Here is a 13697-nt window from a genome sequence, read left to right on the forward strand (position 1 = left end):
TGAAAAAAAAAAAAAAAAAAAAAGAGTTACTAATTTTAACCATAAAAGGACAAAAAAAAAAAAGTCTCCTAAATAATAGCCCCTGTATTGCAACACAATTCTAGCCAAGCTAGGTGATTTTAAGTACTTCCAGTATAGAGGTGAAGGTGCTGCCACAGCCCTTACAACAAACATTTTCCCTGTTTACATCTATTAAATTGAATAATTAAAAAAAAAAAAACAACCCACACAACACATCTTTTGATGGTTGGAACAATACTGAAGACTTATCTACTGCCCACTTTTGTGATCTGAATCAATACTAGAATGTGGAGAACACTTCCATTTACACCTCCACTTTCTCCCCAAAATATTTCTGATTTCAACAGCATTTTTTGTGGAGGTAGTCTTGGGGACAGGAACGACAGTGGGCTCAAAGTGATGGTGTGGGGATTATTTTCTGACTCTATATATGGAATTCAGAATATAGACGCTTATCTTTCCCTTTGACAAGTGATCAAATGGACAACATTATGTATTATACCCACTTACATATATACATACATATACATATATATATGTAAAATAAAATTACACAGCTTTCCTATATAGCATTTTGCAGTTTTCATGGTCTGCTACAAAGTGTTTTCTTTCTTCTACTATAGCTCAGTAAGAAAGACTGTGCTTTTCTCCAGTGACTATTTACTTTTCTAGGACCGTGTGTAGGTCAAGAATACCGTCTTAATGACGAAGAGGCAGAGGAACAGCTGCTAATTTTGTGAGTGGAAAGTGCTTCATCCAATTCAAATCTGTTCATTTTTCTTCCTCTGCCAGGCTGAAGAGAGCAAAACAAACTTTATGTTTGATTACTCTCAACCTGTGAGTCGAATTTTTTTTGTTCCTCATGCACGGAAAACACTGAAATTAGCAACAAACACTAAGTCAAAGTCACCAGTGAAGGACTCTCTTCCAACGAATAGTCTCAGAAATATGGCAAGTTTATCATATCTCTGTTTCCAGAGATCTTCAAAGGAAATTCATTCCTTTCTCCTACTCTCTACTGTATGAGGTGACAAAATTTCTGTTGGCACCATGGCTTTACAAAGATCTGCAGGCTAATAGCTCTTACACAGGCGTTAATCTCTGCTTAAAAGAGCTGCCAGTGTTCCCAGATGATTTCTGGATGGCCTATGGAAGGCTTTTTCAGTATCAGATGATAAGACCTAAGAGCACAACTTTTAAAAGACATTTAGAGGATGAAAATGGACAACAGCATTTCATTGCTCAGGAAAAAAAAAAAAAAATCATGCTCAAGTGAGTGTTCAGAAACACTCTGTTCAGAAACCTTAACAACTGTTTTTGATGCAAAAAATGATAGGCAATTAACACTGGAAAAAATGAAAGCCATATACCCAGATGTCAGAAGCAGAACATCTGAAAGCCAAAAGCAAAGAAGTGCAAGTGAGTGAATATAGTTACTGTGCAACAGGTTTCAGCGCTCTCCAAATTCTGTGAAGACATCATGACCTCTAAAGGTCCAGGCAAAGAGGTATGTTATAAGCTAAAAACTCTAATCACATACAGCTTTTGTACAGCAAAGGGCAGTTTTCATATCAATAAAATTCTAGTATTAGCTATGTCACATTTACCAGTGCTAGAGAGTCACCACGGCCTCTGATCAGGCATTTGCAACATACACAGAAATTTTAAGATCATGGTAATGATGACCCTCATTGCACTGAAATCAGATCATTATTTGGCTGATGCATCCAATTATGACCAGCTTGGAAGTCCTGGTCTTGAGCAACTACAAAAATCATACCTACCAAAAAACCCCCACCTTTTTAAAGAGCACAATCTCTTGTCATTAGAACTCTGCTCTAAGAGCTCCTTTGCTGCTTTTAGATAACAGATAATTAAGGTTGCAAGCCAATATAGACAAATTGTACTTGTATTTGCTTTGCAGTATCTCAGTGCAGCACAGTGAAGCTCAGATGAGTTAGAAGGGACAGACAAGTGCTCTTCAGCCTTGATTTTATGCCAAATCATGCTATGACTACCTGAGTGCTGTTTAGGAAAAGGAAAAAAAACCCCACAACCTACCAGACTTAAGTGATAAAAACAGAATGCATGTTCCAGAGAGAAAGCAGACTCATCGTCACAGAACAGCCCTCTGATACTTAACATCAAATCATACAGGTTATACTGCACACCTAGATTAATCTGTCAAATTTTAGTGATTTCACAATTTCTTTATAACTTAGGAAAAAGTCTCTGAAAAGCACTGTATACAATAATGCACTATGCTTCAATACTGAAAATTCTAGCACAGAATAGATACTAAAGAAACACGTATTAATTTGTACAAAATTTAAGAGTGGTAACTGATGACAATGAAGCTTGCTGAACTTCAGCATGTCACTTACGGATGTTAAGGCATTCTTCAAGCCAACTATTTGTGCAGATGGAGACAAGGATGCATCATGTTCCAGCATCTGCTTCAGCTTCTCTCTCTCTGTAGATATGGTGCTGAAAGCCGACTTCAAGGTGAAGAAAACTAGAACCATTTTATAAAAAGTGAGTTAAAAACAACTACCAATTGCATACAGACAAGTAACATAAAACTTCAATGAAACATCACTTATGGTGATAGAAACTAGAGTCTAGGTTGAGAGATCCAGAGGAGGTTAAGAACAAGTGATATTAATCAAGGTTATCAGGTAGATATTTTAGTAGTAGAAAAGTTTATGGTGAATACTACACTGTTGACTATATCAGCCACATTCAAATTTACTCTGATTATTTGTGACAGATGGCAGCAAAGCTAACTAACCACATCTGCTCTTCACTTGCTTTTGTTCCCCAATTAGCTTGACTCTTCAGACAGTTGTGACTATTCCACATTCCTTTAAGAATTTCAGTGGGATAGAAGAGAGGGAAAGAGGGGGGAAAAAACAAGCAAAAAAATTAAGAAAGCAGCTATGACACAGACTGTGCCATAGCTATGACAGGCTAAAATTTGCTCCCAAACAAGTAAAACTGTGATGTTGAGTTTGGTTCTCTCTTTTCGGGATAAGGAAACTCCAGCTTGTTAGATGATTTAATGACTCAAAAGGTAAGATCCTTAATGTTTGGTGTGCATGCTACACTGGTACTTCCACTCCTTTCTGATTCAGTATTGCTAACTTGAAACATTCAACTCAAACAGATCATGCAAGCTGAAAAAATCACTGGATTTTTAAAGTGGAATACACTTTTCTTATTTTCTGACTTTTGAGCCCCCCCCCTTTTTTTTTTTTAATAACAACAAGGAATAAAAACTTGAAGTAATGTTTATGTAAAATTTCAACATTCATCTAACTGAAGAATTAGAGAATTTGCAAGAGCCTTATCATAAGTTTGTAATAAAGTCATGAGAACTGGCAATGCAAAAAATCATCAATTTACAGGGAAGCAGAGGTATAAAATTTGTGTATGCGTACGTGTCTATATTCATGCCAAATGAAAAGGAAAAAAAAACCCATGAAACTTTAATACCTCTCTCTCCCAATCACACACACAGAGTTAACCTGAATAATCATTAACCCGTCTGAGCATCTGAGGTAACCTAATTTACTATTTTTATAAGAAAATACTCCTAAGTGCATTTGAACATTGCAAACCATTGCCAGAGTTAATTCTCATACTTTAACCTATTTCAAGAAATCTTTAACAACATGACAAGGAAGAGGGGAGGATGTATCCACTACGATACACTTTACATTGGCCTTTCACATGTGGATGACATGACCAGAATCCTCAGAGACCCGACATGTCATTTAAGAATCTGTATACTAACTTAAATTTGCAAGAATCATTACAGATTAAAGTCCTAATATTACATTTTATTTAATATGTATCAAGAGATTAAGCAAATTTTTTCTTCAAAACATTATTTTTTCAGAGTGGCAATAACATGAAACAACTTTGGAAAAAATTCAATGCATCTTTTATAAGTTATAATTTATATAATTATAAATTAAATAGCACCCAGTTAACTGCCCCAAAATGCATTGATCAATCTGACCAAAACTAGTAAATGGTCATTTTGCTTAAGATGAAATTGAGTAGAAGATTTCTTCAGCACCTTTAGATAGTGACTTTTGCAACAGCTCCCCCACACACACCCCTTTTTTTTTTTGTTGGGTTTTTTTTTTTTTTGAAAGCATACACCAGTTTTTGACTACACTTGACTTTACAAACCTTACTACCGAGACAGATACAGTCCTTACATAATGGAATCAAGACATCTCATCACTAGAGGGGGAAAAAAATCAAGCAAAGAATGCTTAATGGTAACATCAGTCATCACCTTGTACAAGAGGGGGCAAAAATCAATACTTCCAAAAGCCTTTCAGATACAAATCCACAAATGCCTTCCTTACCAAGATCACTTAAACAATAAAAACGTTTCTGGTGCAAGGGTGATGGAGCAAAGCATTGCTAATGAAAAATGATTTTGCAGAGAAGAAACATTTCTAGTCAAGCTGCCCCTCTGGCTGCTTTACATGATTTTACTCTTCTGTATTCACTAAAAATAGGTTATTACCATAGCAACCTCTTGCATCACCAACAAATGTTGACTGAAGTATAGTGAACCACCCCAAATATACAAACATACACATGCTCATACACAGAGTATAATTTGCTGTTGCATTTATAGCAACTGATTTTAGGACTTCTTCTTTCTGGCAACAAATACAATCTAGGTTTCTAGCACAGAAAACAAAGGGAAGAAAGGTCCTAAAAGCCACTTGATTAAGCCTTTTCTTTTTTCCTGAAAAACTCAAGACCTCAACATTTGCAATTCCTCAAGGGGATTACAGGAAGGGGGGGATGTTTCAGGCTTTATTTATTTATTTATTTATTTATTAAGATGAAACAGGAAGCAATCTCAGAAGTCACATCATTATTAAGCTGCAATGATGTAAAACCACATATGAAAGAGAATTTCATTTACCTTTATGTGCAATGTGAAATAAGTCTTCTTGCATTTTAGTAAATTCTGATGATATTTCAGAGCCATCAGAGTAATTTTTCTCCTCTACAAAATCTATAGTAGATAAGTTAGGATTGGAAGCATGCAGTCTCATTGGGGCAGAAAATACTGAAGGCACCTATAAGGAAGATAGCCATTTGCGATATTTTTACAAACTTTAAAGAAAGCTTTTGTTATTGCCCCTACCTGAATTAGGTGTTGGAAACACCAGAAATGGAAGAACCATCAGTTAGCAATAGGTTTGGAATGGGTGACACCTGGCAAATGAGATCACAGGTGCAATGTTGCCCAAGATGTCATAAATCTCTCGGCAAACTCCAAAGTCTTGGCAAAACTCCAAAGAAACAAGCCCACAGAGAGCTGTAGCATATGCTATACTGTTTTCCCCCACTTATGAATACCTAATGACATGGTCTCTAAAAGCAAGTATGTTCATAACTATCTGCAGAATTTGCAGAGATCTGTACTGCTGAAAGCAAACAACAACAACAAATGGAGGTAGACTGGAAAACATACGTAAAAATCACAGCCAGTCTCCTGAACCAACCAGCAGAGATCCTGAGGCAGATTTCAAAGATGATGTATTTGCATTTTGTCTAACATATTACTGTTTAAGATGAGCTATCACAGGAGACTACCTAAAAAGGATTCAGATTCCCTAAACTGGATAGGCTAAGAACTAATCAATAGTAGTATTTGGAGAAAGAAGGGCTACAGAAAGGACTGAAGTTACCTGTAACGTTCCTTTAGTCTCTTTGCCAACAACTCTTGATCGCCACCTCCTGTGTGCTCTTTTTTCCTTTTTTGGGCTTTCAAAAGGTCCAACCTTTTAACAACACACAGGACAAAAGTAATACAGATTGCCATAGAACTAGAAAAGCTAAGAAGAATTATCTTTATCCTGTGCTTTTTTTCTCTCCCTTGGAATGGCAAGGGAGAATTTTTGTTCATTTTTTTAAACAACAAACCTGTATAGCATTTATAGCAGGCGCTGAGTATGTCCTGTGAAGAACGTCCATACTCTGTAACAGCTGGTTCATTTCCAGTAAATAGGTGTGACAGTGGGAGAGGTCTGTTTGAAACAAGAAAATATTTTCAGTTCTTCTGAAATAACAGACACGCTGAAAGTTTTTGTCTGTTCGTTCACGGGTTAGTCTAATTTTGATTTTCATTTATAGCTAGCTTAAGCTATTCTTGGACTAAAAGCAGATTACTGGGTGACTGGATAGTATTCTTCTATCTTCAAGTTCAAGTTCAAAATATTGGAAGGCACCTCCATGGCCTGTGTACTAACATGGTATTTTATCCCAGTTGGTAGCGGAAAAGTGAGAGTAATGTGATAATTATTGCAGTTTGGGACTAGTCAGACCTCTTCATGGAGAGGGTACCAATGCCAAGACCAAGCTGTTCATTCAGTGCTAGAAGTGATGCTCCTCTTTATTAGAACTGAAGCTCACTGGTGGGCAGAACTTTACGAGTATGTATCACATAGACACTATCAATGTGACAAAGACCTTCATGCTGTTAAGAAAGCAAATACAGAAGGTGACTTTGAAGTACACAAAGATCTAATGCTTTTTAAATGACTGGATTTTGGACATTCCCCCTTTTTTTGAATACATATCCAGCTTAAGAAAGTTCAAGTCTTACTACTAAAAGTGACTTTTATATATAAAGAAAATGAAAATATAAAGAAAATGAAAATATTCAGGTTCCTTTAACAGGTCCCCAAAACTGATGTACCCACATCCAAAATTACTAATCCTTTCAGAAACAAGTGACTAGCCAATTAATAAACAACCACCCCCTTCTTACCTCCAATTTCAGAGAAAACTAACTGTAATGACTACTTATGCTGTGCTACTGTCATTATCAGGAACAATCAGGGGATTTCAATCTTAATTAAAAAAAAAACAAAAACAGGAAGCAATCTCAGAAGTCACATCATTATTAAGTTGCGATGATGTAAAACCACATTAGGGCATTTTCAACTTCCTTCAAATATCATTACCCCTTGAGCATTTTTCTATGTCTTCAGAAGACTGTAGCCAAGACGGAATCCGGGACTCATTACTTGAATAGGAAAATGACAGGCTACCTCCAGCTGACAGCGAATTCTGTTTGGTCAAGCTGCCTGCCTGTTCCAAAGGAGAACAAATGGATTTTTAACACACAATATTTTATTGTTGCAAGAACACGTTCTGACAACCAACAGTTGAGGTCCATAATCATTGACAAGGACGGAATGCATTAACAACATAGGAAAAAAAAAGCATAAGAACTAGATTAGGCGTACAATCATTGAGCATAATGTTGGGATATCATATTGTATTAAGAAAGCTGACTACCAGCAGTAGAAAAACAGATACTAAAGGAAGCACAAAATTTGCTGAAAATTAGATTTTGAGGAATGGCAAAAGTCTGCATCAGTTAAGTCAATTTAACACAATTGTAGTACCAGACCTGGCACAGGACCAAGGGAGGACATTCTGTTCTTTCTCCACTCTCCCCAAAGAAGCCCCAGAAGATAACTTAAATATAACATGCACATATTTGTTGGAACTATTTTTTTCAATGAAGAAAGCAAGATCTACTAGATGTTTTCTGAAATTTTACTCAGGGTCATGCGCCTTTAACACAGATTTTGCTCGATAGTCCTTAATACATATGTGAACATACATCTCATCTGAGTAAAAAACCCCACCATTTTGCAGCCTCCCAGTAGCAAATTACAAACTCTTATCTTGTCTTCAGCAGTGGCCACTATCAGATGCTTCAGAAGATACTGGAAAGTCTCCATAAGAGCTAAATAAGCAGCACAATTAAGCAGTTTCCAATGGGAAAAAAAATTTCTATGCATGCAATACTATTATCAGTTGATAGTGGCTTAGAATGCTGCTGTCTTTTCTAGTGTAACCACAACTACTAGTCATCCAAATGCCTAATTATTTTTTAGGCCTTACAAAACCTTTTGTCTTTAGTAACATCTATATCAGGAAGTTGTACAAGATAATTACATATTTTGTCAGCATCTTATTTAAAATCAGTTTTAAACATGTTGTTTCATTTGAAGTGCCATTACATGATATCTTTGCTCTAGGGCTATGAGAAAAGCTGACTAGGTTATTTAGCTCCTCTCTAAAGCATATATATTTTACATACTTTGTTACCTCTTGGCTCACCTTATATCAAAATCTGAGGTAGTACTAGTTTTAAAGCTATTCATAGGAAATTTCCTCTATATCTCAGTAACAGTTGCAGTTGTCTCAGTTAGCTTTTTTAAACTTACAATATAATGACCCATTTTGAGTTGTAGGGTAAAATAAATTGTACTGTCCTGGTGACTTCATTCAGTATTATGATCCCAATTTATATAGTCAGTATCAAATAGCAGTAAGCATCAATAAGCACACATTTTCATATTAATCTATGTAGTTTAGCTATTTCATTACTACTTAAAGGTAACTGTGTGAGCTTTAGTCATCTATATATACACACAAAGGGTCATCTATACTATAATAGTCATCTATACACAAATAATAATCCCAGCACCTTTCCAAACATAAGTAAGCTAAATTTATACAAGTTTTGTGAGCAAATCCCAGATTGTCTCTTCAAAACCTATTGCATATAACCAAACTCTTTTCCAGAATTCATATAAATTAGGGGCAAGAGCAGGAAGGAAGAAGGAAAAAGGCATTGCCAAGGAACAGGGAATGGATCGAGTTTGTACAGCTCCACTTAGCATACTTTTGATTTTGGTCAGTATGGCTAAGATTTAGAATACAAGTATTCTATGTAAACATATACAGACACATACAACCCCTCCCCCCAGACATGCAAACTGATTAGGTGTTTCTAAAAGCAAATATAATGCAAAAATAATTTGATATATTTTTTTCAAAATAACCTAATTACTGGATTGATATCAACTAGCATTAGCCTAGGGTTGGTGTAAATTGGCAAACCTCCATTAACTTCAATAAAGCTAAGGTGATAAACTGTAGCTTAAGAACTACCCCTTTCTATTTTTCACATGAAAATAAGTAGGGCTTCTTTGCAGTGCAAATGTAGATTAATAAATTAAAAGTGAATTAAAGTCTTTTATGGCAAAGAAGAAATGGTTACCTTTCCTAACAGTAAGCACAGATTTTAGATATGTTGGTCACATGGACTTTATTTGGATAGCACAGGCATACTGATGCCATGGGGTTTGCTATGATCCGCTTTTGCCCTCAGTATTCTTCCTCCACAGCCTAACCGTCTTGTGGGAGAAAAGGACAAAGCTGTCCCAGGAGGTTTTTCCAGTTCTTTGCAGATGCAGCATCAGATGAGGAGGCTGTCAGAGCCGCAGAGATGCCACAGGCAGCAGCTCTTTGCAGAGGAGTGTGTCCCTGCAGAGTGAGTTACTGTTCTTTCAGCTGCCAGCTCACACAGATGCTCTCCTTGCCAGCCGCTAGCAAAAAGCTGTCCAGCCTCATGCTTGTGTCTGGGAAAGCTCTTCCTCAGTTACAGGATAGTCCTTCCAAGGTGGCAAAACCCCTCCAGTGTCCTGTAGACACACACTAAGCACCATGGAGCTAACTGACAGACTTTAGAAATAAGGACATTGTTCAAATTAACACAATCGTCCCAAGAACCAAACAATAAATTCTATTGCAATACAGATTTAGTTTTGTACAGCTAACAACATGTTCTTTTGAAGTTGGGGATACACGCTTAAGTAAGAGAGATGCTGGCTGATCTCTAGTAGTCTCTCAGGGTAAAAAGGAGACATGCAAGCGCTCCAGATGCCTTTCCTTACAGTTTTGTTATTGTCAGCATTAGGGCATGTAGTGTGAAGCTTGGTGTTTCCCAAGGCAAAAAGGACATTTGGGAGTAAGAATAATGGATTGGTTTACATAGCGTTCCTAAACAGCCCCCTAAAACCCTCTACAGGGAGAATCCTCAGCAAAAGCCTAAAACCCTTTTATGCAGAAGTATTATGCTGTTTCCACAAGTAAATGTTGATAAACATGTTACTGACAGCTCAGAAGAAATCCCATCAATCCAGGGAGGTGACAGTAGGAGGAAAATTCTTGAGCTGTGGGTGTGGCATGAAACAAGCCTGCTCAGAACATGCACCAATACAGCTAAGGGAATGAAAACCTTAGCGAGGTGACGAATAAAGCACCTATTGCTACATCAGCCAGCCAGTGTGCAGACTGTTGGGGGTATGGAGATTGTGTCCAGGTGAAAGTAGCAGTCATGGCTTTTAGCCGAAAAGGAGTGCATGGCTGACTGGATCCACCCAGACCACATATCCACCCACAGCACAATCTTTGCATTTGTTTGAACGATGCTTCCACCTCAGTTAAAAATATAAATGGTAGTCACAGATGATGGCTCTAGAATAATCCTAACATACTCCTCAGCTAAGTGCAGTCCAATGTATTAATGTAAACAGTGAGAAGTCTTACCAGCCAGACGATAAACGGAAAAAAGCTAAAGAAAAAACTCTAGCTGAATGTTCTTCTGTGCCCCACACTAACACTCACCAGCACATATGATGTACACAGACAATGATGTAAGCCTCAAATTTTATAATGTTGTCTTATTGTTTTAATTAAGTAAATTATATTTTCATGACTACTTTTAAAACTGGATATTAAGTTAGAGTCCTCATAATTTTTAGCAGCATCACACACAAAACTACCTGGGAGCAAATCTATAAATAATACCATTTTGCTCTTGACATTTTAGATCATAACTTAAATCCAGCTGCAAACTTCCATTATGTTCTTTACTTAATAAACACAAGTTAGGCTAATTTAATCCCTGATGAAAGCTCATTATCTATAAATCAAACCATTACCTTTCTACTTGGAGCAGAATCACACACGCCAGGGACAGAGTCCACAGTAGAAGACACAGGGAAGAAAAGATTACTGACATCATGGGGAAACATGGAGATTTCGTTCTGACGATACATTCTGTGATGACGAAGTTTTGCTACCCACTCATCAAACAATTCCTGAGATTTCACCTACACAAAGTTTCAAGTTTTAGAACATTTACATTCAAAACTGTTAACAATAAAAAAACCCTAAAGTACTTTCTGCCTATTAGGCAGCTAGCCTGGCCAACTTTTATGGGTAAGACATCAATTAAGTTTTTCTAATGATGCTCCTACTAAAGGGCATTCTATATGAGCTTGAACACAACAGAAAATTAGTCACAGGATAAATTCAAGAGAAGGAAATCTCAATTACTGTAGTCATGACTTTCATGCAGAACACAGTACTTAGCAACTTCCAGAATGGAAGAAATGGTATAACAAAAATATTTAATTTATTATTTCAYAGTTGCCATTTTTTTAAGATTTAGCAAAGTTTAACCAAGCATTAATGGAATTTTGATTTTGGTGAGAAAATCATCACATCATCAACTGCTAATCAAACCAATTTATTACACAAGAAAGGACAGACGAGTCTACACCTTTGACTGTACAGAAAACTCTGCAGATAAGATGAGCAGCATGATACCACTACTAAAAGTAAAAGCAGGTGTGCAATAAGGGCATAACCTTTGCTGAAAAAAAAATACTGAAAGAAAAAAAGCTGCTCAACATGAGGCATCTTCCAAGTTTCTATTCACAGAATAATTTTGTAACAGAGTCACTGACTATGGGACAGTACAATAAGGCCTCTCAAGTTATAAAGTGTAAAACTAGTCTGCTGTGGCAAAAAACTAAGTTATCAGTGTAATTAACAGACCTCCTACTATTAAAAAAAAAAAGAAAAAAAAGGAGAGCACACGCACAGGCGAGAGCAAGTGAAAGCGCACATGAAAGTGAGAGAAGTTGCAAACTCCTTTATACACACTTAATGTTGTTATTATACTTCCACAATTTTGGGAGCAAGGTTAAAACGATCTTGAAGACCTACCTTCAGATGGTATATCTGCTCTTCTGTATCCAAATCTATACATTTTGTTGATTTCTTTACAGACATCACAGAAAGTCCAACATCAATACAGCCATGAAGCTTCCCTCTTTCTATCTGCAAAAAAATAAAACAAAATAAAGCAAAACCCCAAAAGAAAACAAAAAATAGCATTCATAGTAAAACCACTATGATTACTGGAGCAAAAAAACAGACATTAACTGCTAGAGCCATCATTCCCCCCGCCCCCTTCAACCTTGTATTTAGAACTGTTGAAACTTTGTTTCTACTTCCCAACAATATGGAAATAGTAATACTTGAGATAAAAATACTGTATTTACCTTATAATGGCCTTAGAGGGTTTAGGACTACTTACATCAGCTTTGCATTTAGAATATTTCAAAATCCCTCTGTCCAAAAAGAAGTATCTCTGTAAGCAGGAAAACAGAGTCTTTAAAAAAATTTTCAAAAAAAGAAAGCACCAGGAAACAACTTACATATTTTCTTAAGAGAACACATTCTTTACTCTTAAATAATCTTTTTGCAATGGCAACATACCATGCAAGTCACATCCACATGGCATCAGGCTTTCAAAGACACATTTCTTTCCTACCTTGTGCCAGCCTTTCAAAGGCCATTTCCTCTTTTTCAGCAAGCAGCCTTCCTGCTTCTGTGGTTCTTGGGTACAATTCATTGCTCCCCGGAGTCCTTCCACAATTTCCCAGCTGTCCTGCTTAAACAGAAAATCCAAACCTAGATCTTATTTCTTCCAAAGAACAGACTTGTTAGGAGAGATTCAAGAAGAGGAAGGCTGTACGTAAAAGAAAACAAAAGGATGTTGAAATCTAACCTTAGAGCCTTCTTTATTCTTTGTTACTTATCTCCCAAGAGACCTGATTCTCTTTTAGATTGAGAGAGACAATATAAACCAAGCAAAATGCTATTTTTCCGGCACCGTTTCTCATTGAATGTACATGCTTACCAGAATTTTATATATAAATATCTCTCTCTCTACTTACATATACGCACAGTGCATAGTCACAGGCTAGCCACAGTTTAGCATAAAAAGCTTTCTGCTGTCATGGGCAGAAACAGCCTACACTAAAAGGACACATTTTGTAGGTTATGAGGTAGAAGTAAAAGACTCTGAAAATGAAGACCTTTTCTATTTTCTTTTGCCTGTAGTCAGCAACTCAAGGTTTTGCATTTTGCTGTGAGCTGTTGTCTCCCTAAAGCAAAAGAATAATACAAAAAAAAATACAAATAAAGGAAAAAGCCAGAGAAGCAATGCAAATACTATGAGGAACACTATGTAAAGGCAGAGAATGAAGAATAAAAACCACTCTGCATCATCTAAATCTTTAATCTAAAGATGATCTCTTTTCTGATATGAAAAACTCTTAAATGAAAGACTCTGCAGCAACATACAATAGAGAAGAGAATAAACTTGATGGTATTTTTTTCGTGTCCTCAGCATGACAGCTAAGTGGAGCCTGCTAGCTGCAGTTTCACAGCTATTCAAGTACAAAGCCAGCTATAAGCCACAACAATTATGGACTTTTTTTGGCACAGCATTCCAGTCCACCATCTTGAAAACAAAACAAACAAACAAACAAGTTCCACCATCTCTTTTGCCATAAATGGAAATATTAGGCCACTAAATGTGTGTGGTTTGGGATTTTTTTTCCCCCTCTCATTTAAGATTATTTATTAACCCTTATATTAATCACAAACATTGAGACTGTTAAGATGATATT

At 36.5% G+C, this 13697-nt stretch overlaps 1 protein-coding gene across 5 annotated transcripts in view; it reads right to left on the minus strand.

Annotated features, from left to right (window-relative positions):
* Positions 1–13697, minus strand: part of OSBPL3 (oxysterol binding protein like 3) — a 76936-nt gene that overhangs the window by 30784 nt on the left and 32455 nt on the right. For 3 of the 5 annotated variants that reach the window (XM_026066802.1, XM_026066800.1, XM_026066803.1), the window contains 9 exons: positions 12554–12670; positions 12317–12370; positions 11944–12057; positions 10872–11042; positions 7029–7155; positions 5986–6089; positions 5751–5843; positions 4979–5135; positions 2406–2536 (listed from right to left, as the gene is read on the minus strand). In XM_026066802.1, coding sequence (XP_025922587.1) covers positions 2406–2536; positions 4979–5135; positions 5751–5843; positions 5986–6089; positions 7029–7155; positions 10872–11042; positions 11944–12057; positions 12317–12370; positions 12554–12670 — 1068 coding nt within the window. Of the gene's footprint in view, positions 1–2405; positions 2537–4978; positions 5136–5750; positions 5844–5985; positions 6090–7028; positions 7156–10871; positions 11043–11943; positions 12058–12316; positions 12371–12553; positions 12674–13697 lie in introns of all 5 variants that reach the window. The other 2 variants (XM_026066801.1, XM_026066799.1) reach the window with 1 other exon arrangement.

This window comes from Apteryx rowi, unplaced genomic scaffold (assembly GCF_003343035.1).
Source record: "Apteryx rowi isolate R43461 unplaced genomic scaffold, aptRow1 scaffold_248, whole genome shotgun sequence".
Taxonomy (NCBI): Eukaryota; Metazoa; Chordata; class Aves; order Apterygiformes; family Apterygidae; genus Apteryx; species Apteryx rowi.